General features: G+C 39.8%; 3 protein-coding genes across 3 annotated transcripts; 2 read left to right on the forward strand and 1 right to left on the reverse strand.

Moving 5' to 3' along the window:
- On the forward strand, window positions 1–11,337 carry cnn1b (calponin 1, basic, smooth muscle, b). Its single transcript, XM_026165885.2, has 7 exons — window positions 1–310; window positions 8,068–8,189; window positions 8,276–8,342; window positions 9,257–9,394; window positions 9,606–9,722; window positions 10,037–10,180; window positions 10,877–11,337. The coding sequence occupies exons 1-7, from the start codon at window positions 251–253 to the stop codon at window positions 11,120–11,122; spliced, it is 894 nt and encodes a 297-aa protein (XP_026021670.1). The 5' UTR covers window positions 1–250; the 3' UTR covers window positions 11,123–11,337.
- A 2,215-nt stretch (window positions 11,338–13,552) lies between these two features.
- elof1 (elongation factor 1) lies at window positions 13,553–16,180 on the reverse strand. Its single transcript, XM_026163748.2, has 4 exons — window positions 16,049–16,180; window positions 14,865–14,987; window positions 14,723–14,793; window positions 13,553–14,274 (listed from the first exon to the last, which is right to left on the reverse strand). The coding sequence occupies exons 2-4, from the start codon at window positions 14,978–14,980 to the stop codon at window positions 14,210–14,212; spliced, it is 252 nt and encodes an 83-aa protein (XP_026019533.1). The 5' UTR covers window positions 14,981–14,987; window positions 16,049–16,180; the 3' UTR covers window positions 13,553–14,209.
- A 1,977-nt stretch (window positions 16,181–18,157) lies between these two features.
- Window positions 18,158–21,276, forward strand: tmem205 (transmembrane protein 205). The gene is made up of 4 exons (XM_026165890.2): window positions 18,158–18,305; window positions 19,775–19,882; window positions 19,970–20,133; window positions 20,259–21,276. The coding sequence occupies exons 2-4, from the start codon at window positions 19,783–19,785 to the stop codon at window positions 20,559–20,561; spliced, it is 567 nt and encodes a 188-aa protein (XP_026021675.1). The 5' UTR covers window positions 18,158–18,305; window positions 19,775–19,782; the 3' UTR covers window positions 20,562–21,276.
- The last annotated feature ends 1,297 nt before the right edge of the window (window positions 21,277–22,573 follow it).

Here is a 22,573-nt window from a genome sequence, read left to right on the forward strand (position 1 = left end):
GTTGGAAAGTTGTCCAAAAACCTCCGCCAGCAGGTCCGAGCACGACTGGGGCGAATAATAATATTATTAATAAAAAGAAAAGAAAAGGGGGGTAAAAGATACCCGCGGATTTGTTGGGGACTTTCTCTGCGTGCTTTCCCTGCCTTGTTTGGACAGAGAGCTCTAACCTGCTTCTCCATTTTTAAAGCTCCCCCCTAGCTCCACTGTAAATAGCCAAAAAAGAAAAGAAAAGAAAAGAAAACCCGACAGAATGACAACACATTTCAGGAGCGGCCCAGCCTTCGGACTCTCCGCCGAGGTCAAGAGTAAGGTATGTTTTCTTTCTTTTTTTTAATATTAGTTATCCAGAGTGTGTTTGGATGCTGTAGGTGAAGCATGGGCTCCTCTGGTGGGGGTCAGAGGTCCACAAAGGGTCAGTAACAGGTTGATCTACCCAGTATAATAGCAAAGTAAACAACAAGCTCTCTGTGATTGCTGTAAATACGCAGTTTTTCCAACGAAACTGTGATACAAAGAAACAGAAGAGAGGGTTTGTGGTGGCTGCTTTTATAGTTAAGCATGTTGAAACAACTCGCAGCAAAAGACGTAGAGATAAATACACCTGCTGTTGGCCTGTGGCTCTGCATCAAACAGTTGGAAAGGAACTCCTACATGTATCTTAACGTTACACCGAGAGGGTGGGGGGGGAAGATATCATCGGTGATGTGATCTCATTTCAGTTTAATTTCAGGTTGTGTGCTTGGGAAAACCGCTGCGGTGACACACTTCTGTCTTTTGGTAAGAGATCACACCGTGAAGGAGGTGATTGTTTTTCGAGCAGAAAACAGGCTTTAGTGGCCAAATGATTCGTGCGATTATGCAGGGTCAGGGCTTTATAGTGTGCTGGAGTGAAGCACGTGGTGGAGGGAGTGCTCTGTTATTGTTGTTTGGCTGATCTCCCCTCAGAGAAATCAAAAAGTGACTGAAACATGGAAGAAGGTGATCTTACAAAGGCTGAGCTTGAAGCTGCACTGTGCAGTGAGAAAGGGGATTGAACAGAGAAATTAGATGAATGGTAAATGGCCTGTATTTATATAGCGCTTTACTAGTCCCTAAGGACCCCAAAGCGCTTTACATATCCAGTCATCCACCCATTCATACACCCATTCACACACTGGTGATGGCAAGCTACATTGTAGCCACAGCCACCCTGGGGCGCACTGACAGAGGCGAGGCTGCCGGACACTGGCGCCACCGGGCCCTCTGACCACCACCAGTAGGCAACGGGTGAAGTGTCTTGCCCAAGGACACAACGACCGAGACTGAATGAAAACTACACACACGCCAACATTAAAAACTTAGTGTATCATTAGTGAGTGTGCACCCCTCACTAATTATACTACATTAAAATTCACATCCTCCACCTTTTATGAACCTTTTCCTAGACGTAAATGGATGTGCATGTGAGAGAGCAAACTGGAAAGCAGTTCCATATAATTACATATGACACAAGTTTAACAGGAAGTATTACATTCAGTAAGCTTTGAAAGATTGTAATGATTAGGTCAGTGAGAGTATTTATTTTGGGATGTGGAATATTGTTGCTAATATACCAAATACAATATAATATATATATCACTTTGAAAAATTAATTTCTCACTATTTTGGCAGGGTGGAACGTATCTGTGTTGTGCCATTGCACATTATATTACTGATTTTTTTTTTTTTTTTTTTTTTTTAAACTGGCCGGATCACCTGACAAGTGTTGACTCACATTCCACCTTTAAATCAGTTTGTACCTGGGTAAGGATAAACATGCACAATCCTGATTTTCAAGCTTTTTTTTTTTTTTTTGTGTTGTCACCGTTGTGGGGAAGCTAGGCCGTGTTCACTTTGTGAGTGTGAATAAAATTACTGGGATTTTCTGCCTGTGCGGTGACAGCAGTGACTCTGTATGTTTGGATGAGTCACAGCTGCTAACAGCCAGAATGACAAAGGTCAGCCTGTGACTGTTCCAATACCCAGATCATCATCATTATAATCATCATTGCCCTGGCCTCTTCCCTGAATGGTGCCATCTCTCAGCTGTGCTTTAGTCTCATGCAGAGGTGCAGCACACTCTATGAAGCCCGCATTCCTTTCAGCAGTCAGGCTGCTATTTTACCGACACCACAGTGCCATTTCCAAGCCGATCACGTACACGCAGTGAGTGGAAATTGAGAAGTAGGGTCGTGTGTGTGTGTTGGGGGGATATAAAATTTTTATTTAAGCCTAAGGGCTTAAATGAGAGTAATGGCGGGATGCTGCGTTCCAGCAGCGTGACATCAGAGAGGGGCAGAGATGCAGCAGAAAGACTGACAGGTACATGATCATCATCTAATGGCCTTTTATGGAGTGACTGGGCTCTGACTTGGAACGTGAGAAAGTGTGCTCACTCTAAACAGTTTACATCCAAGTCAAGAATGACAAAACACTGTCCTGATAGAACACAGGTGGACAGGAGACAGATAGGCGATAGATAGCAAAGACAAGGCCATGCCAGTAGTTCACACAGTGAATCCAAGGAGACTCGATGCAAACAAATAAATGAGGGAGGGGCGGAAATCCACATATCAGGCACTAACAGCTCAACTCGCGTATTTACACCAGCGGTTACAGCAAATAGTCTGTGATAGTGTAGCAAAGCTCTGGAGCCATTCTTGTGAGCCTGTTTAATTTTCTCTGTCACAGTCCACTGCTCGGGTCAGTACACCCAGAGTTTAGCTGCAGCAGCCCTACTTGGTTCGAACTGACCGTTAGCTTATGGTGACAAATGCTGGCAGTTTTTCCTCCTGCAAACTCCTGTGTAGGTGACGTGTGTGGCATGGCTGCTTCAGCTTACTGGCACTTTGTAGCTCTTTCCTATTGTTCCACTGGTTTTTGAACTCACCACTATACAGTGCAGGGCAGTCCACATTTTTCTTTTTTCTTTTTTTTCTTTTTTTTTTATATGTGTTTTCTTAATAAATCCATGCTGTAGCCGCACAGTATGACTCCTTAAATAAAATTGGCTATAAGCTCTAAGATTATTGAATATATATTTATTTGAAGTACAAAACATCTGAAGAAAACACCAAATTAGCAGAAAATTCACTCATAAAACGAAGTGATAAATCTCAAACATGCAATACATCAATGGAGATGAAGCCAGCAATTGCTAAACCTCTTGGTCTTATTGATCCCTGTGAAAATGTTGGGGTTACTGGGGGCTTTTTCTTATTTTCCCTTTTAAGTTTATTGTTCAAAAATCTAAATTATTATAACTATAAAAGAATTAGAGCTATTGCTTTATTTCTTCTCATTTATTAATCATCCTACAATGTCTTGTTAATCCTTTATTTCGATTTTCAGGAAAGGGCCAACCCATGGTTTTAGAATCAATATACTGTAGTATTTGCCTAACTGTATATAAAGCAGACAAACATGGGCTCCACCTCAGTTATCTGCAAAACTGACTTTATATATTGATTCTGGGTGTCCCCTCAGGGATGATGATTTATTATTAAGAGTTTTTTTTCCAGAGTAATTCATTTGACTTTTCACGTGACATCCTGACACACTTTGCTGACAATCTTGTACTGGTTGTACTGGTTTTTTTAGCTTCACATGCCACTATTTAACCCTTTAAAAAGAGCCGACCACCATTAATCAAATAAAAAGTTCTATTCATAAGAAATGAAATGCACCAAACTGGAGTTCAGTGCAGTCAGAAGATTTACTGCCACAGCCTTACTTGGTCTGGTATGATCAGCCACACGTGGAGCTACTTTTAGCTAATGCTGGCTAAGCTAAGACAGCTAGCATAATGTTCTGATAGCTTTTGCTATGATCTTACAGTTACTGATTCTTTTTATTTATTTATTTATTTATTTATTGTAATTACCACTCATGGTGGAATTACAAGTGTTACATGCTCTCGATAACATCCGTCAGTATACAGATCATTTTTTGTTCTGTTTGCCTTTTCTCTCTGTGTGTTTCATGCCTAAAATAGTTTTTATTGTGGCAGTGGAGTTCGGCAATCAAAAGACAAAGCACAATTAAATCAAACCCCCCCCCCCCCCCCCCCCCCCGGACTGGCAGGGGGACCTGTTGACTTGGTGTGCCTTTATCGGACATTGGGTGCCTGAATAGTCAACTCGCTGTAAAAGGGCAGATTCTGGAAAACCCAAAGGGAGAGAAGAAGGAGAGAGATTGTGAGGGAGAAATATGAGCGCAGCCAATCGAATACACAGAGCGAGACAGGCAGAGGGAGAGGGAGGAGTGTTTAGGAAAAGCTGTTTCTCCCAAGTTTGGTGTGATGGACTGGAGTCCCCGCTATCCCCTGCTGCTTTGAAATACTTGTTTGTGTTGGCTGCTGATCCCAGACTGTGAAGACTTATCTGCAGAACATTCAGGGTGTGTGTGTGTGTGTGTGTGTGTGTGTGTGTGTGTGTGTGTGTGTGTGTGTGTGTGTGTGTGTGTGTGTGTGTGTGTGTGTGTGTGTGTGTGTGTGTGTGTGTGTGTGTGTGTGTGAAGGGGTGAGGTGGGGGCAGCCTTAAACCCCCATGCCAGAATTCAAAGTATTAGGGCAGTGTGTTTATGCCAATAAGGAAATGCATGGAGAGAGAGGGAGAGGCCTGTGTGTTTCTGCATGCAGAAATGTCCACATTTCATTTTCCTTCCTGTTCTCTTTACACCTCAGCTTAGAGTATTTTTCAGTATATAGTAAGACTTTCAGATATGGAGCGTCATCCTCTGTGAGACTCTGAGGCATGAAAGAAGCTGCTATTCATGTATTTAAGGATTTGAATGTTGCATTTTAGATTACAGAGTCTACTATTCTCATACCAATTTCTCACATACAGTATCCTTATACTTTCAACTATCAGTAAGAATGATAACACTTTATTATACATATGTGTAAATTATACATAGTTTCCTGATAAATCTTTAGGAAGGCACTCCACCTTGAAATAAAACAGAGAGGCCAGTTTTCAATTAGTGCACTTAAATAATCCATCTCATACAGTAATGTGCAAAACTCTTTAGCCACTCATCATTTCTTTATATTTTACCTCCCAGGAGGCTGACTTTGTTGCCATTTATTTATTTATTTTTTTATTTTTTTATTTTTTTTATTTTTTTTAAAAAAGAGGTCCTGAGGAATAATTTTTAAGTTCTTCAGAGTTTTTCTTTGTTTTGTTTTTTATACTTATTTTCAGTCCCATTCTTGTACCTGACTATTTTCAGAGGAATGTTTTTGTTTAAGTCACTTAACGCTGACCTCTGAATCATCAAGCATTAAAAAGTCTTGTGTCGACACATAACAGACAACTTCCAAAAGAACCAATTTTAAATTGTATCTTTTGGCGTTTTGTTACTAGCAGCCTGTCAAAGAAACATATAATTTGTTCATGTTTCTTTTGATAAATAATAAAATAAAATTTGCCAAATATAAGAGTTTGAGGGGAATAAAATTGTATTTTTGCACTAACAAGGTGATTCACAAAAAGCTATTAGCTGAAAATGTAGCAAGCTCAGCCTGTGTGTCCTTAAAAGGAGGGACAAGTAAACAAAAGAAAGTGCTGGGTCTTAAAAAGAAAAAAAAAAAAGTTTATCTGCTGAAGATATTATTATCTAAAAGTCATTAGGAACATCAAGAAACTGGGGAAGAAATCCAGCAAAGATCTAACTCAGAATCTGAGAGATGTATCTGGTCCTTTTGCTCCATCTCATCAGAAAAGGTGTCAGTGGAAGGATGAAGGAAGGAAGTAGCCATTCTTAAAGAACCAAAACGGGAAGAAAAGGCTGGGCTATGTCACATTATACATGAAAATCAGTGGAAGCCAGTCCCATATGGAAAAGAGAGATAGATAGATAGCTATCTATCTATCAAAAAATTATATAATGAAACTTGTATGTTTTGGATACTTACTAAAACAATGTATGAAAGTAATGAGAAAGTGGCCACTTTCATGAGTAATCACATAAGTTTTTACTATTTCTTTTCCATATGGGGTCTGATGAAGCGATAAATCTGCATTTGAAACTTTTGGTTCAGATCATCTCAATATGTATGGAGAAGGTCAGGAGACGGGTATAACAGTGGGCGGGGTAAGCCATCTGCAAAACATGGTGGAGGTTAGGGCTACATTTCAGCTAGTGGTGTGATCTTGTCAAAAATGATGGAATTATGAATACTGAAAAAATACTGTCAAGTTTGATCCTTTTAGTACCATAGGGCAAGTATCTGATTGGCAACAGCTTCATTTTTCAGCATGACAATGCTCCCAAAGACACTGTGAATGCAGTAAAAGCATACACACACACACACACACACACTAGAGAACTTTATCACTTATGCACTCGCCTCCCAAGAGCCGGGATGTCAACATTATTGAAGCAATGTGGGATCAATTTGACAGAGAATGGAACAAAAGGCAGCTAACATCAAAAAAGAGCTTTAAATGTCCTTCAAGAAGCCTAGAGAACTATTCCTGAAGCCTACTTAAAGAAATTATAGAAAGCTGCCTAAGAGAGATCAGGCTATATTGAAGAATGGTGGTCATACCAAAAGTTGACTTTCAAGCTTGTTAGAATTGTACAAACGTTACCATACAATTCTAACATGCAAACATTTTTCTTTATGTTTGCATGCTTCAATAAATTGCAGCAGCCATTTTTCCAGAAAAATATAAAGACATGAGAGGTGACTTGAGATTTTTACACATATTTCTGTCTCTCCACACGTCTACATGGAGACACAAATATATGAATAGTTGAGTGGCACATGCAGTCTGCTGAAGATTTCTCAAATTTAAAGACTAGAAAATATCAAATAAAATGTATTAGAAGAACATCTAGAGTTGAGTGTACATAAAAGACAAACTTGTGCCGCTGTGACGTCAGCACTGGTTGAAGTCTCATCTTAAAGTCTGAGTATTTTGGTTCTGATTGTGCAGTAACTTTTAGCTTCTCAAACACACATCACAGCAACTTGTCAGTCACAAAGCAGGTCTGCCTTTAAGTGTGGCCTGTTTTATCACTCTTTCTGACAATATTTGGACTTCACTATATGTTCCATAAGACTTGGAAACAAGCAATTGGAACCATATTCTCATTGAAAAAGTGTTTATGGAGGTCATAAGTCAAGGAAACCCAGCCACCGTTTTCCCATAGATTTGTAGACATCAAGGCTTCTTTGTGTTAATGGAGGACTCGACCAGTGTCCGTTTTGATTTAGTTTTAGTCTTTTGACTGAACTGTTAAATTCTTTGAGTCATAATTTAGGCTTTTAAATTCTTTTAGTTTTGGTTGACTAAATATCATTAGATGTAGTCTACAATAATCTTAAGTTGAATCAGTTTACAAAACGTAAAAGTTTGTTGTGAATTGTATAACATTTTTCTGAACACTATGCAACAGTTGGCAGTCTCTTGAGGAGAGAAGTTTCCCAGCAGATGAAGTAGAAACCTGATGGGGGGGGGGAAATAAAACTATGACCCTATGCAGTAACCCCAACGTGACCCCCTGAATGAGGAAATATAATTAAGCCCTTCTAGCACTGCATAATTTGAAATGGTATCACTTGCAAAGTGGCCTTTCTTTATTTTGCTCTGCTTTTTTTGTGTATTTTGTTTGGATGTTTTACAGTTTTGCTCCTGGGTGAGATTGAAACTGGACCTTGTTTTAACTAGGTCCCAAGACTAAACGGAGGCTTCTAATACCCATGTCCTTGCACTATCTCAGCGTGCCTGGAGAACATTGTCTTAGATGAATATTTACAGCTTGTACACAGTTACATTGTTCTGGTCAGAGCAGGCACAGTCTAATACGCACTAAATACAATATAAATGTTTAATGTATATATGATCCACTGGATATTATTTCACTGTAGACACACATTAATGCCTCTTTGTTCTTCTACAGGGCCCATAAAAGGGCAAGCTGTCTTATTTTTATTTATTTAATTATTTAATGTCTTACTGTTTTGAATCAATAAAACCAGAAAAAATCTAAATTCATATCATGTTTGAGCGATCATCTCTGCTCTGTTCTGCTTCTCAGCTTGCAGGAAAATATGACCCACATAAGGAAGAGGAGCTGAGACTGTGGATTGAAGATGTGACTGGCAAAAGGACTGGGGACAGCTTCATGGATAGCCTGAAAGATGGAGTACTATTGTGCGAGTGAGTGGATGGACGCCACCTTGTTTTTGTTTTTTTTTAAAGCAGGAACTTTCTTCAAATCTCTCTCTCGCTCTGTCTTTTTGTAGGCTCATAAATGCTCTCCAGCCGGGCTCTGTGAAAAAGATCAACCACTCCAGTCAAAACTGGCACCAGGTAATGCTCCAGCTCTCAAAACTCAGGCCTGTTTTCCACACCGAGTGGAACTCGTCTCCCGCACTGGCACTGACAACAAAGACTTTTATTTAACTTCCATAAAGTAGCTTCCATATCAAATGAGGCTCATCTTAGCACAGCTTTTATTAGCCTAGTATTGGACCAGGAAAAAGCAAACAGAGCTCTTAAGCGTTGATTAAAACGCCTTTCAGAAAGTTCTCGCTGTGATATTGACACTGCCGCACATGCACACAGACCGTCACACAGTCGCACTCTCCAAGGGCATGGGCGCAAATCGAGAGTCAATATTTAGCAAAAGTTATTGAGCTTGAATCTTAATACTTGGCCCTGGTGCCAAGGTAAGCTGACTGCCCACGAGCTGTAGCCTCAGTTCCGACATGAGATCACAAAAAAAGGCGAATAAGATCATTTCTGAAACTGCAGAGCTTCTTGTGTTACAAGATGGCAACCGTCACAGATTTTTTCTGTTGTTATGCAAGGTTTTATTCTAGGAAGAAAAACACAGGATCTACTCAGACATTTGTAAAAGGCATGCATTGCTTATGAAATTCTGGGCCGGTAACATAAGAGTTTAAAATAATAATAATTTGGTTGATATGCTGATAGATATTTTCATTGTTGATTTTGTTTGTATTGTTTGCATCCCATCATTTGTACCAGGGGAAACAAAGAAATCTAGTTTTAAAAAAAATTCAAGGACCTTTCAGATCTTTTATTACATTATTTTTGGACATTCTGAATTTTGCTGAATGTCACTATTTGCCGATAGCAAATGGGCTGACAGCTGTCAGCAGGGCCAGACTGGCCAGTACCATTGTTCTGCCAATATATCCAGGCATGTATAAATGCCCAAAAGATCTTATTCCAGCCTGTATTCTTGCTCTTTCTCTCAGCTGGAAAACATAGGGAATTTCGTCCGTGCCATCACGGAGTACGGCCTGAAGCCACACGACATCTTTGAGGCCAACGATCTGTTTGAGAATGTCAACCACACTCAGGTCCAGTGCACACTCATCGCTCTGGCTGGAATGGTGAGGGCGGCGGTGCACACACATTCACATACGTCGGCATCTCGCTGAAATCACCACTGGCTGCACATTATTATTTGATCTTGATACTTTTTTTTTTTTGCTTAGATTTCCATGGCAACAGCATGGATCTAATAAAAGCAATGTGGGTATGAAAAGTGCATTCTTATTACCACCATTTTTCCTTTCTGTCACCACCACTTCTGTCTCTCAGGCCAAGTCCAAAGGTTTCCACTCGAAGTACGATATAGGCGTGAAGTACGCAGAGAAACAGCAGCGGCGCTTCGCTCCCGAGAAGCTCAGGGAGGGACGTAACATCATAGGCCTGCAGGTCAGAGTGGCAAAAGGGCTAAACGTGTAATGTACTGTGTTATGGCCAAGCTGTCATGGTGCAGTGTTGTTCTGCTGGCCAAGCCTGTTCTCAGTGTGTTGTTATTGTGCCCCCTGCTGGATTCTTGCTGAATGAATATTCCCCAAACAGTCTTCTCAACTTTTTAACAACAAACAAGGAACCGGAATGGACCGGTCAATAACCACACCTCATACGTGATCCTAAAGTGTGATGTTTTTGGAGACACTCCAAAGAATAACTGTGGCAACTACATTGCATGTCATGTAAATCCTGTCTTTTTCCTCTGTATTTAGATGGGCACTAACCAGTTTGCCAGTCAAAAGGGCATGACCTCTTACGGGACACGACGCCATTTGTATGATGCCAAAATAGGCATGGACACCCCTGACCAATCTACTATCAGCCTACAGATGGGCACCAACAAGGGAGCCAGCCAGGTGGGAAGAGATGTATAATTTTAGACTAAAGTAACACTTGTTCACTACACAGTTTCTTGGCGATATAGCTCTAGCATGGTTAGTATGTATTATCGTTTTTAAAATGTATCTTGAAATGAACAAAATCCCTTTTATTGTTGCATCAAAGAGATAAAATGTTATTACACAAAATATATACACTTATTAAAAAGACACATTAGAAACATGTTAGGTGAAACTGCAACTTGAGTTGATCTGACAGGGTTTAGTCTAACCAATAGTTGCTGCACTCCTGCAAGCCACTTTGCAACCCACCTCCATCCTCAGTTCCTACATTTCATACTGTGTCCGATCTAAGTGATTGCACATCTGTTGCCAGTACTGCCCTCCCTCATTTGCCTTTTTGTGCATATACATGGAACTCCAAACAGTCATATCACAGATTTGATGACTGTTCTTTCTTTGACTAATGTGGTTCTGACTGGACTATCTTATTATAAGGACACTTAGTGAATCACATCCTCGTGCTTGTTGACTGTTTTTTAATAGCATTTGGAGGACTAAGACACGTCAGGCTGAGATATAGAGAAATTGATTGCTCAGATCACTTCATTAGTTTTGGTGGATTCTTTGGATTTGTTAACACATCTGTCATGAATGCAACGGTATAGTGTATTTACACCGCTGCGCCCTCCATCTTGCTTTTCTCTGCTACAGTCCGGCATGACGGCTCCAGGAACCAGGAGGCATATTTTTGACAAGAACCTGAAGCTGGAGGACTGTGACACCACCACAATCTCTCTGCAGATGGGCACCAACAAAGGGGCCTCTCAACAGGGCATGACCACTTATGGCCTGCCCCGCCAAGTCTACGACAACAAGTACTGCATCAACCCCACTGAGGCCAACTGCAACAACGGGAGCGAGGTGGAGTTTGATGGCTACAACCAGTACTCTGACTAAGGGGAAAAACCATGGACAGCAGCATCCTCCATCCCACCTCCCTCTCCCTCACCCCAACCCCAACCCCAGCCCCCACCCCCCCACCTTTTTTTTTTTTCGCTTTTACTTTAGACAGCCAGCCGCGACTGTCCTTGCGACGATCAGACCTTTCAGATCGATTGACGTCATTGTCTGCTTCATTTCCCGTCTTTTATAAACAAGTTTTTGACTCTTCAGCTTATTGTTTGGCTTTCCGTGAGTAAAAGAGAAGAAATGTGTTTACACTGACCTTCCGTCACAAAAAAAATGTGGTGGCCAAGTTCAGTCACTCTAGTTAATGATGTTATTGTTACAGCTAAAAATAACCACGCTCTGAAGTGGAGACTTTTTGATCTTTTGCAATTTATAGTTTTTTGTTTTTTTTTGTTTTTTTTCCCTAAAGCTTTTTATACTTGCATCGTAATTTAGAAAAAAAATTTTTTTTTACCCCCGTGTAACCAGTCCAGTTTGAACATAATGAAGCAAAATATGCAAAGTTCCTGGAGGGCAAACAAGTTGGTGCTATTGAACTTCGACCCAGTTGGAACACGTCCACATTAAGAGCTCTGCAGGCTCCAGGATACCACTCCTTTGGATGACACACAAGCTCTGGGTCCACAGACTGATCGCGATGCGCAGCTTTTGTGCGGACATTGCTTTTCTTTTTTTTCTTTTTTTTTTCACCGCGAGCACCTGCGCTAACCAATAGTCATGTTAAGTTTGCTAAATTACCCATTGTGCCATTTTTGCAGGGCTCATTTACATGGCTTGTTGTGGAGCATTTCAGAGTTTGTTTACTGAGAAAGTCTTTTTTTTTAAAAAGGTTCTGAGAGACACGGTGCACTGGTTTTTATAAAGGAGTACGTGCAGGTGTGGTGGTATCCAGATTGAAGTTTGGTACGTGGTCACCAGTTGTTTTTGCACTGCAAAAAATAGTCCTGTAATATTTCGACTTTTGGGAACTTTAGCTTTACTGTTGCACTTCTACCTGGCCACACGCCACCAGTGTTGGAATGATGCCCGAACAATTAGTTACACATTCGAGCACCTAAACTTAAATATTTTCCATTTGATGACACTCCTGCTGTACAGTCCAGATAGTGTTTTCCTTTTTACTTCATATATTTATTAGCTATACTTAAAGAATAAAACACAGATACAGTTTACCACACACAGGGGGATATTTTTCATAAGCAGGACCTATAATGAAGTATTATTTATTTTTTTGTCCACCACTGGCTGTGAAAAGCAACAGCAAAGCAGACCCATGCGCTTGCAGATATATCCTTATGTGAGTCATGACAAATATGCAGAATTTTTAAAGCTTCTGCAACATACTGTCTAACCCACCGAATGTCTTGAATGTAACGTTATTTGTAAAGCTAGAGGTCCCACTGCCTATCACAGGGTTCATGATATGTGCACAGGGTGTCTGCTTGTATAAGCAAGTTAAATTTCTTGCTTACATTTTAAACTTAAAGATTTTTGTTTTTTTTTAAATCCCAGTTTAAATAAAATCATACATGTGATGGAAAAGTGAGAATATGCTCTCTAGATAACCTCACTGACGTCAGTTTGGACAGAACTGTTGGCTAGGCCTGCTACCCTACTATTTTTATGTCAAAACGACTGCTGCAAACTAGGACTGCTGTCCAAAATGAAACAGTCTATACACACACACACACACACACACACACACACACACACACACACACACACACACACGCGCGCACAGCACAGTTTGTATAAGCACCAAGACTGTTATTTTAAATAAATAGTTTAGCAGGTGGATAACACAGCTATCACCTCTTCATCACACGAAGAACCTACCCATCAAAGATGGGCGTGCCTTTAATAAGTTAAGTTAGCTATTGTATGTACTCTTCCCATTAACCATTAATGCACTCAAAAACAGCATGAAAGAGGAAGTGACCTTCAGGTTCAGTCGAATTGTTCGATCTGAGGGGGCAAATCTGGCAGCATTACGTGCTGGAGATTGTTGGGGCGGAATAACCCGAGAACATTTAAATCCCGTTTGAGCTCAATTTCAAACTGTTCGCTACTTTCAGCTGTCTGGCTTTCAGACTGGCTTTGGATTACAGAAAGTGGTGCATGCTTTTTCTCCTCTCAGCTCCCCATCATTCAAAAGCTTCCATGATTTATAAGTTGTAGAGGTGTGCCATCTAGTGTTGTACAAGCTTTACAATCTAGCTAAGAATGTAGTGTTTTTTGTTTTATTTTTTTAAATGGCATATAAATTTTTCATCATCACTAACGCGCTGATACTGGCACTGACAAGTACAGATTCATTAACATTTCACCCTGACATGCTGGCTCCTGGTTTCTTTATCAATATGCTTTTCACTAAACATGAAACATTCATAAAACATTTGTGCAATAAAAACACACAAAGCATTTTCGTGACTTTATTTTCTTACTACTGTCAGCAACTTGAAGTACACAAATACATCAAAGTAGTGTACGAGAGATACATAGTGATTTTGTTTTTGTTTGTTTGTTTGTTTGTTTGTTTGTTTGTTTTTTTAAGGAAAATCTAGCAGTAAAAATATAAATTGGTCCAAAAGGAAAAAAATGTTTTCAGTGCAATAGTGACACAGTTGGGGAAAAATAAAGAAAATCTACATGTGACAAGTTATTCTGATTGTGTCACCAGAATCTAAATATGTCAACATTTAGATGCTAAATAAATCTTTGAAACGATCTAAGAGAAGATATAAAGAAATATTTCATAGGTTATATTTTAAACTATTATATAACAATTTGGTCCGAAAGAAGGGAAGGTTAAGTCCTACAATAGTTCACTAACATAAGATATGAAAACATTTACATTGATCTTTTTATAGCTACATGTTACTGTCAGAAGAACATGGCCACACTCTGGCCCAGCCAGAGTAATGTGTCATAATCAGCAAGAAAAAAAACAAACCTAAAAGGAACTAAGAACACCAGGTGACTCAAGAGAAAAACAAAATGTTTGCTACATTGTGCTAGCTCAACAGAAATTACTTCAAGAAGCAGAAATTGAGGTTAGAAGGTCAGTTAGGAATGCTACTGGTTGGCTGCTTCACAGGCATCGATCCAGTCACTGTAGACGTCCACCGGCTCGGACAGATCTATTGAGAAAAGGTTAAGGACCAAACCAAGTGCTCAAAAATTCAACATACACATGCTGCATCAAAGATCAACTTAAATGTATTACTTTAAATGAAAGTACTTTATGTGCATGTGCATCCAGAACTGTATTCAAGTGCAGAGTGTATTTAACCTTCCGAGGTCTAAGTCATCATCACAGACAAACCCAACCCTAACTCTATGCAATCACATGTCTGTGTCACAAGTCATGGCAGCCAGAGAACAAGGAAAGTAATCGTTCAAGTGATTAGTTTAAAAAAAAAAAAAGTATGTTTTCCCTTTTCCCAAAATATAAAGTTGGGGTCGAGTAACCACCTCTGATAACTTAGACCTCGGAGAGTTAATACTTTTTGAAATATACTTCTAAATAAAAAGCTAAATCAAACATCCCTGGCAGCAAGCAGCATCTTTTGTTGATTAAAAGGATACATGTTATGGGAGTCTGAAACTCCTCCAAGCAAACGCTGCAGGATATAATTCCAGTGTTGCGGGTTCGTTCCCTAGGAGACAGTTACTTTAGGCAGGATGTCCCCGATGCATGAATGTTTCAAGAATTTGGAGCGATACTTACATTTTGACATCGCAGGATTTCTCGTGATTGCAAAAAGGGCAAGTGAACTGGGTGTCCAGGTTACCTGTCATTTTCTTCTTGGGAGGTGGCTTTCTTTTTGACTTTCTGCGGCCCATTATATCTCTGTAGACAAAAAAAACCAAAAAAAAACCACAGGTGTTTCCATTACGCTTTCACATTCCATTTCGTTTAGAAGATTTTCTTAGACATGTATCTGTGTGTCCTGCCTAACTTATGTGATCCATGTTATCTGACTAGTCACTGCAGTGGTGTCTTGCACTCACATGGACTTTGAAGTTGTGTTTATGCGCCTTTACATTGATCTCATACGATTTTATTGCTTGGTGTGTTTTTATATTCAACATAGTCACACAGTATATAAACACTTTATCTGCATTGTTGCAAGTATGGCTGTTATAAAACAACTTTTCTGACTAGTATAAGTAGACAGCAACTATTAGTTACTATCCTATATGAGCAGCTAAGATTAGCAAAAACCATAATACAAAACACGAACTTGAAATGTTGATTAAAATTGCAATCAATTATTTACTTTCATCTGCTATAGATTATTTTTTTTAGAGAAAGTCTTGGACTAAAATTTCTCCGAATTTCCAAGTTAGGCCTGAGTGTACATTCGTTTAAAATGTCCCCACAGGAAACTCGTTTTTCCGATTATTTCAACACCACATGAATCTTTCACATATTGTACTAAACAGAGACGGCTCTAACCCATCACTTACATAGCTTACTGTTAACACAGCAGACAGTGCAATCCCAGCACGCAGCTGCTTATCAGTAAAGGTTTATTTTCCAAAACAATGACTGCCGCGAGATGTGGGTTACTTAAAATATCTTAGAAACGATAACCAACGCTGTTGCCAATGTGTAAACAAAACCTGAAATGTGTTTTATTATAGTCATAGCTTCGAGGTGTGGACACTCCTCCAAAGAGCTAAAATAATAACAGAGGGGATGCGGAGATGCTCGCTCTATAAACGCCAAAAAGCTAGGGCTATATGTTAGCAGCTAACGCGCTAACATGCTGCTGTCATGTAGGAGGATTCTGACTGACGCAAAAAGTTGCTTTCCGAAACAACCTAGAAGGTAACCGGTAAACACAAAGTGCGCTTCTCTGCACTACAGCTTTTGACATTTGAGCGACAACGAGACGGTTGTCTTACCAACGAGATGTCTTTCGGCAGAGGATGCTCCGCTCTTCAACTTGGTACAGATGCAGCGTCTCACTGAGGACGCTTCTGATTGGTTAGGTGGGAGTTTGGTCAGGCTTTTGATTGGCTGTCTTCTGGGGGTCCAATAGTGGATCTGCCTCCAGATTGATAAACAAGCTGATACTGTAGATTAAGGACATCAAACCGCCCCGGACTCAACAACCGGGCCAACAAAGGACTGGACTGCTTTGTAAAATGTGAAGGAGGGCTGAAATTTTGGACTTGTACCTGTATTTTCGTAAATTTTACAGCTTTCCCTCCTGATAAACACACCCCACCGTGACCATTAAAACCACACCACCGTAATTAAATAATAGATAAATACTTAAATGGCAGAAAAGTTTTTTTGGGTTTTTTTTAATCTACTCTAGAAATGTGGGGTCCACAGTATAAAAACGACATTTTACATGAATTAGAACTACTTTCAGTTTTACAAAGGACCACCTAGCTTATAAGAAATCAGCAGATTTTCTGTAGTTTTACATATTTATTTGTTGCAGTTTAATCCCAACTGCAATCATGCTCGCAGATTTCTTTCAATCACTTTCAATCACTGCTGTTTATAGGGTTGAGGGAAACCTTCAGTCAGCTGAGGCTGAAGAAGTCACTTGGATGAGTTACGAAACGTTTTTCCCACTTAAAGCGCTACGTACAGATGAGCAGAATCAACCACAGCAATTTCTCCGTCATGTAGAAAAATGTCTAAATTGCACTTCTTTTTCTGATATTAGGATATCCCCGTGATTAAAGCTTTTGTAATAGAAAGAGGTGTTTCATTGGTCGAGATGATGGTAAAATCATGTGGTAAAATGACTTTGACATCACATATGTAGACTACTGTAGATCATATAGTTCTGTATATGAATCAGTAAAGTAACTTTTCACTTACGTAGAACATGATATTAACTGTGTGGCGCTGCTGGGATTTGCACCCAGCATCTCCTCTTTGCATTTTAACCCCCTATGACACAGCACCTTCTACAGATTACTTTGCAGTGCTCTCCTGGTGCTGAAAAGTGTCCTTAAATAAAAGTAGGGTTTTTTTTTTTATTTAAAAAGCACTCCAGTACTCATGAAAGCACTCCAATCAAAATGTACTCTGAGAAAACATTACACATTACATCCTCCAAAGGGTGTTGAACACTACTGCAAAGAAAATGTGAAAGTATGTAAGAAGGTTTAATAATGCCTGACCATATGACTAATAAATTAGAGGTAAGTGGTTACTAAAGAGTGCATAATCGTCAAATTCTGTATGAGCCACAGCAAGGCTTGTGTCCAAACTGACAGTAAATAATTTCCCTGTATGAAATCACTTTTCTTCTGTGGAAATAACTGATTATGATTATTAAATATTTGACTTCCTGTCTCAAATTCGTTTAAAAATTATTTAAACTAATTTGTCCTTGGGTTGCAAGGACAAACTCTCAGATCAAACTGCTTCACAAATTGTCCAACATAATATCCCTAATAGTGTTACACAGAAAACTGGGGAACACCCACTCAATCAAGCTGCATAAATTGCTATTCAATTTTACAGAAAAAACAAAACAGAAAGTCAACATCTTCTCTGTTATCATAAGCTACGTATCATACTGATCCATACACCAGTGGCTAAAGTATATTACGTCCACTATAATTTTAATATGTGAACTGTAAAAGGAAGATTCTGTTATTTCTTGCTTCCAAAGTTGCAAAAGAATGATTATACACGTACTGTGCACAGATTAGATAGTAAATCTTCAATCCACTGTGGCCTTTAATAATTATTCTATGAATAAATAAATAAATCAGTTGATTAAAAATATATAAAAAAACAACTGATACATCTATATTGTAGTGCAAGTTCAGTAACTGCTAAATTTATTTTTAAACTGACGTTTTTTGAGCTAACCAAAAACCTGCAGATTACGCTGGTCTAATCATCCTCCCAACATCTGCAGGGCACACTTGTGTAGCGGGTAAGTACAGGGGAGGGGCCCTGAATGTAAACATCACAGGGGAACCAATGATTAACACGCATATCATAAAATGTTCATTTTCATAGACTACCATTGGCTCGTCTTCGGTGGAGGGGCGGGACCTGCAGGCAAGATAAGTAGACAGAGGAAGCGCCTGATGACCCGCTGAAACTTGGAGTCCATTGACATTATTAGTTGGTCCTTTTCATTCGGAATAACGCAGAGGAAAGGAAAACAGCTAAGTGCAGGTTTGTGTAACAAGTAGTAAGCGCTTGTACCTGTCACAATGAGGTCCAAAACAAAGCCAGCACCGCCGCTAATATAAAACTTAAGCAACTGTTTGTCAGCTCTGAGGCTAAACCTGGCTAGCTTGACATAACGTTAGACTTTTGCCTGCTGTTATCAGAGGACATGCTGCCTGCTTCTCTGCCGTGTTGTGTTCTTTATCGATGTCTTTTAAGGAACTTTTGCATTCGGGCTGCTCGTTTGTCAGTATACTCTGATATGTATTGTTCCTGCTCTGCCTCTCCTGCCATATCGTAATCTGTGGACTTTATCAGGTCTGCTGCGTATGTGGAGAACCTCCCTCAAATGACACATTTATCTCTCTGGCGCAATTTCATTATCACGGATGAATGTTTGGACTCCTCCAGAGCCTTGGACTTTATAGCTCAAAAAAAGAAAACCTAACAATATATTATAAAATGAATGCGATGCCCAGTTGTATGTTTATACATTTGCTTTCAATGAGTCATACTTTCTTAGAATATTTATTTATTTTAAGTGGTCTTGAGCAATAGTTCTCCAGAAACTGTTGCTCAGCATTATTAAAGCAGTAAGGGATCATCTTGACAAATAACAGTACAAAAGACAGCCAATATCCACAGAGGAGCTGTGAATGTCCTTGGAGAAGTCTGGAGAACTATTTTGGAAGACTACTTAAAAAAATGACAAGAGAATTCAGACTGTTTTGAAGAATAAAATATTGACTTTCAAGCTTGTTAGAGTTGTACAGATCTGTTTTTGCGTTATTTCTATAATTTCCCCAAAACAACCTAGAAGGTAACCTTTAAACACATTTCCCATTTTCCAAGCAACACTGTAAAGAAAGGAGGGGTGATGCAACGTTTTTGCACAGTACTGCAAGAGGTTTGCCTGTAAAACACTCTGGCTGTAGAACACTGTATATTGATTTCCAGAAGCTGCATCTACATTTGTGATCATATATGTATGATCATATGAGCATGCGTCTGTGACTGCTTTTATACAGCAGAAATCCTAAATAAGACTGTTTAGATTTTTGTTATTGGAATTGTTGTCTTTTCTGTTTTATTATCTCAGTCAAATGCAAACTTGGTTTGTAGCACAGCGAAGGGCTCGAATACCATCCATCCATCCATCCATCCACTTCCGCTTATCCTTTTCAGGGTCGCGGGGGGCGCTGGAGCCTATCCCAGCTGTCATGGGCTCGAATACATTTTTTAAATATAAATTTTAACAAAATCAGAAGGGGGAAAAAAATTAAGTCTTTGCAATTTGCCCAACTCTCTATTAGTTTTTTTGTAGCCAGGACCTCATTTGAACAAGGGTGGAGTGTTATGTTATCTTTAGCATGGAGTAGCAGATGGTTAAAATACTAGAATTTCACTCATAAAACCTGAAAAACAAACACCTTGGCTGGACTGTCCCACACAGCATGTCTTGTCTCTTTTGAAAGGTGACACCATGGTGACAGAGGGGGAGCCAACAGATTTTGTTAAAGTGTTGCACCTCATGGTTCTCTCTTTCACCTGGGGCATGCAGCTTTGGGTTTCCTTCATTGCAGGTAAGTGGGCCACAGAGCAACAAGGCATGGCTTCAACAAATGCATGCGTTCCTGTTTTGACACCGTGTTAAACGTCTGTGCCTGCAGGCTTTGTGTTGATTCGGCAGGTAACTCGGCACACCTTCGGCCTGGTGCAGAGTAAGCTTTTCCCAGTGTACTTCTACTGCGTGCTTGGAAGTAACTTTGTCAGCCTGGCTGTGTATGCTGTGTACCATCCCAGAGAGTTGCTGGACTGGCATGAAAGTGTACAGGTGAAATATCACACGCTGCTAGGAATGAAAAAACTGAGCACTTTTGATTGGGGAAAAAAGAAAAAATTAAACATTTTGTGAGTGAATCGTCATCGAGTTGCAAGCTTTCCCTTTTCATCTTCCAGATGCTTCTGTTCTTCGTGGCGCTGATCACTGCAGGTCTGAACGCCCAGTGGTTTGGCCCAGAGACCACTGAGTTGATGTTCTTGATGAGGGAGGTAGAGAAGGAGCACAACCTCGGGGAGGAGATCGGCCTGGGCAGCCAGAAAGAGGCTTACACCAAGCTCAAAGAACAGGATCCCAAGTACAAAGCCTACAGGAGCAAGTTTGGCAGTTACCATGGGTTGTCCAGCCTCTGCAACCTGATAGGATTCCTCTGCACCACAACTAATTTGGTCTACACAGCTTTGAATTTAGCCACCATTTAAAGACAATGTTTTAGTTATTAAAGAACCAAAATGCCGTGCACACTTTTGTACTTTGTTATCTAACAGTGTTTCTGGTTCAGAACACTGATAAATGTGCAGGATTTGTTGGTTCTTTTATCACTTTATGATACAGTAGGATTAGGACACACACTCATACGACTTGGATTGGAAGTACTTTAGTTTACAAAAATCATTTCGCCAACTCTTTCTCTATCATATCAGTGTTGAATATGAAGTGTGAATCATAAATAGCAGTATATGTGACATTTTGCAAATGTAATTACAGAGAATTCTGCATCACTTTATCTGCCCCAAGTGTCCTTATGTGCAAGAACTATCTCCAGTGAGCATGCAGAACTCATCATGTGCTGTTCACTGCTGTCAGTTAAGCACTCTTAACCTTTTTGATTACAAAATGGTTTTTTTTATCTTGTATAATTTTATTTTACTTTTTGTATTTTTTTTTTAATGTAGTTGGTTTTATTTCTCAGAAAGCAAAGAAAAGTACCAAGCGACATGGAAGCAATGCACGTCCCTCCCCAGTAGGGGGCGATATTTGGACAAAGCTTTCAGATCCATCGTAGCACACAACATAATGCTATTTCATGTGCACCATGACTTTCTTGATTTTGTAGTGCATTTTAAACTTGTCACCACTGTTTAATGAAAACTATGACTGGATGATTAAAGTGTTGTTTTGATTCTTCCATTTGGATCAACCGAGTGATGTCAAAGTCTTTCTGGTGTTTGGCCTAGTGACACGAGCTTTAAAAGCAAACACTTATTTCAAAGAATTGGTTTAGGAAGAAGTGGTCCTGTGATTCTTGTGGATGAATAAAGCCAGGCCAAACAGACAGTGCCTGCTTTCAGAATAAGCAGGTTTTAATTAAATTCTCGGTGATGCACGTCAGGTTGTGAGGAGAGCAGCCTTGGATGCGGGGAACAGAGCTTTGCCGGCCAACTACAGGATAAGCGAGGCACCATTGCTATTAGAATATGAGCACTAATGGACTGTAGTGAAATCATTTCAATATAAAAAGCATAGGCTAGAGGCTGAAAGTAAATGAATTACCTTGTCCCCAATGCAATTAATGTTGGTCCTTTAAAGGCTGTGATCAGGTTTTTAATGTTTTCTTCCAACCCAATGAAAACAGCATTGTATAAACTGGCAGAATTGCTGTTGAGCATACAGTTTTATCTTACTAAAACACTGATGTGCCATGCAGTCATGTCACAAAATAAACAAGGAAGTTAGTCAAAGAGTCTTGAGGAAACAGCACAGCTACACATGCCAACCTTTTGAGGAGTGTAAGAGCTTTACCTGCCTATCAGGTTATCTGCTGCAGTGGAATCAGGAAATAAACCTTTTTCAACCAGGGAAGAGGTTTATTCACTGATCTCTTCAATATTTCTCATGCATTTACAGAGCTGTTAGTGATTATCTCAAAAAGTGAATAATGGTACAAGAATTCTTTGTATGAGGAAAAAAGCTGGACACAGAGAATATGGATGAACACACGATGTTAAAAACAGCTAAAATTCCTCAACTCTGGGTGTGCAAAATAAAACAAAAGAAAGCTAAGAACAAAAGGAATTGTTGGGGCCTCCTCGCAGACAGGTCCAACCATTCCTCCCTCATTCCTGAGTCACACAAGGAAATGAGTCTGTATTTGTTTCCGAGAACGTAAGAGTCTCTACTGCAGTCGGTATTCTGAAAACGCCTGCTAGTTTGTGGAGTCGTGATGGTATTGCAGTGCAGCCCTGCAGTAATATAGTGTGTTAAATTAATTATGAGTCTAGAAGTCTCAAGCTGCTTTATTCCATCATGTCTTGTGGAGAAATTGGTCCAATTTGCAATTGTCTGATTTCAGTGATGGATAATGCACCTATGCATCATAAAACACCGAGCTCCTAATAGAACCATCTGTCAAAGGATTCTGCTGCTCACTTTGATACAAGCATTAAGGGCCAGGTCTCACACAGCTTCACCTTAGACACGATCAAGTTTTCTG

The sequence above is a fragment of the Astatotilapia calliptera genome, chromosome 4, assembly GCF_964374335.1.
Source record: "Astatotilapia calliptera chromosome 4, fAstCal68.1, whole genome shotgun sequence".
NCBI classification, from domain to species: domain Eukaryota; kingdom Metazoa; phylum Chordata; class Actinopteri; order Cichliformes; family Cichlidae; genus Astatotilapia; species Astatotilapia calliptera.

Excerpts from the sequence above, each read along its gene's own strand:
- elof1 (XM_026163748.2), bottom strand. The coding sequence starts at position 14,980 with ATGGGCCGCAGAAAGTCAAAAAGAAAGCCACCTCCCAAGAAGAAAATG. Across the intron at positions 14,794-14,864 it reads AAATCCTGCGATGTCAAAAT|GGAACGAACCCGCAACACTG; the intron begins GTAAGTATCGCT and ends ACTGTCTCCTAG. Across the intron at positions 14,275-14,722 it reads GTTTCAGACTCCCATAACAT|ATCTGTCCGAGCCGGTGGAC; the intron begins GTATCCTTTTAA and ends TTTTCTCAATAG.
- cnn1b (XM_026165885.2), top strand. The coding sequence starts at position 251 with ATGACAACACATTTCAGGAGCGGCCCAGCCTTCGGACTCTCCGCCGAG. Across the intron at positions 8,343-9,256 it reads CCAGTCAAAACTGGCACCAG|CTGGAAAACATAGGGAATTT; the intron begins GTAATGCTCCAG and ends TCTTTCTCTCAG. Across the intron at positions 10,181-10,876 it reads CCAACAAGGGAGCCAGCCAG|TCCGGCATGACGGCTCCAGG; the intron begins GTGGGAAGAGAT and ends TCTCTGCTACAG.
- tmem205 (XM_026165890.2), top strand. The coding sequence starts at position 19,783 with ATGGTGACAGAGGGGGAGCCAACAGATTTTGTTAAAGTGTTGCACCTC. Across the intron at positions 19,883-19,969 it reads TTGGGTTTCCTTCATTGCAG|GCTTTGTGTTGATTCGGCAG; the intron begins GTAAGTGGGCCA and ends CTGTGCCTGCAG. Across the intron at positions 20,134-20,258 it reads ACTGGCATGAAAGTGTACAG|ATGCTTCTGTTCTTCGTGGC; the intron begins GTGAAATATCAC and ends TTCATCTTCCAG.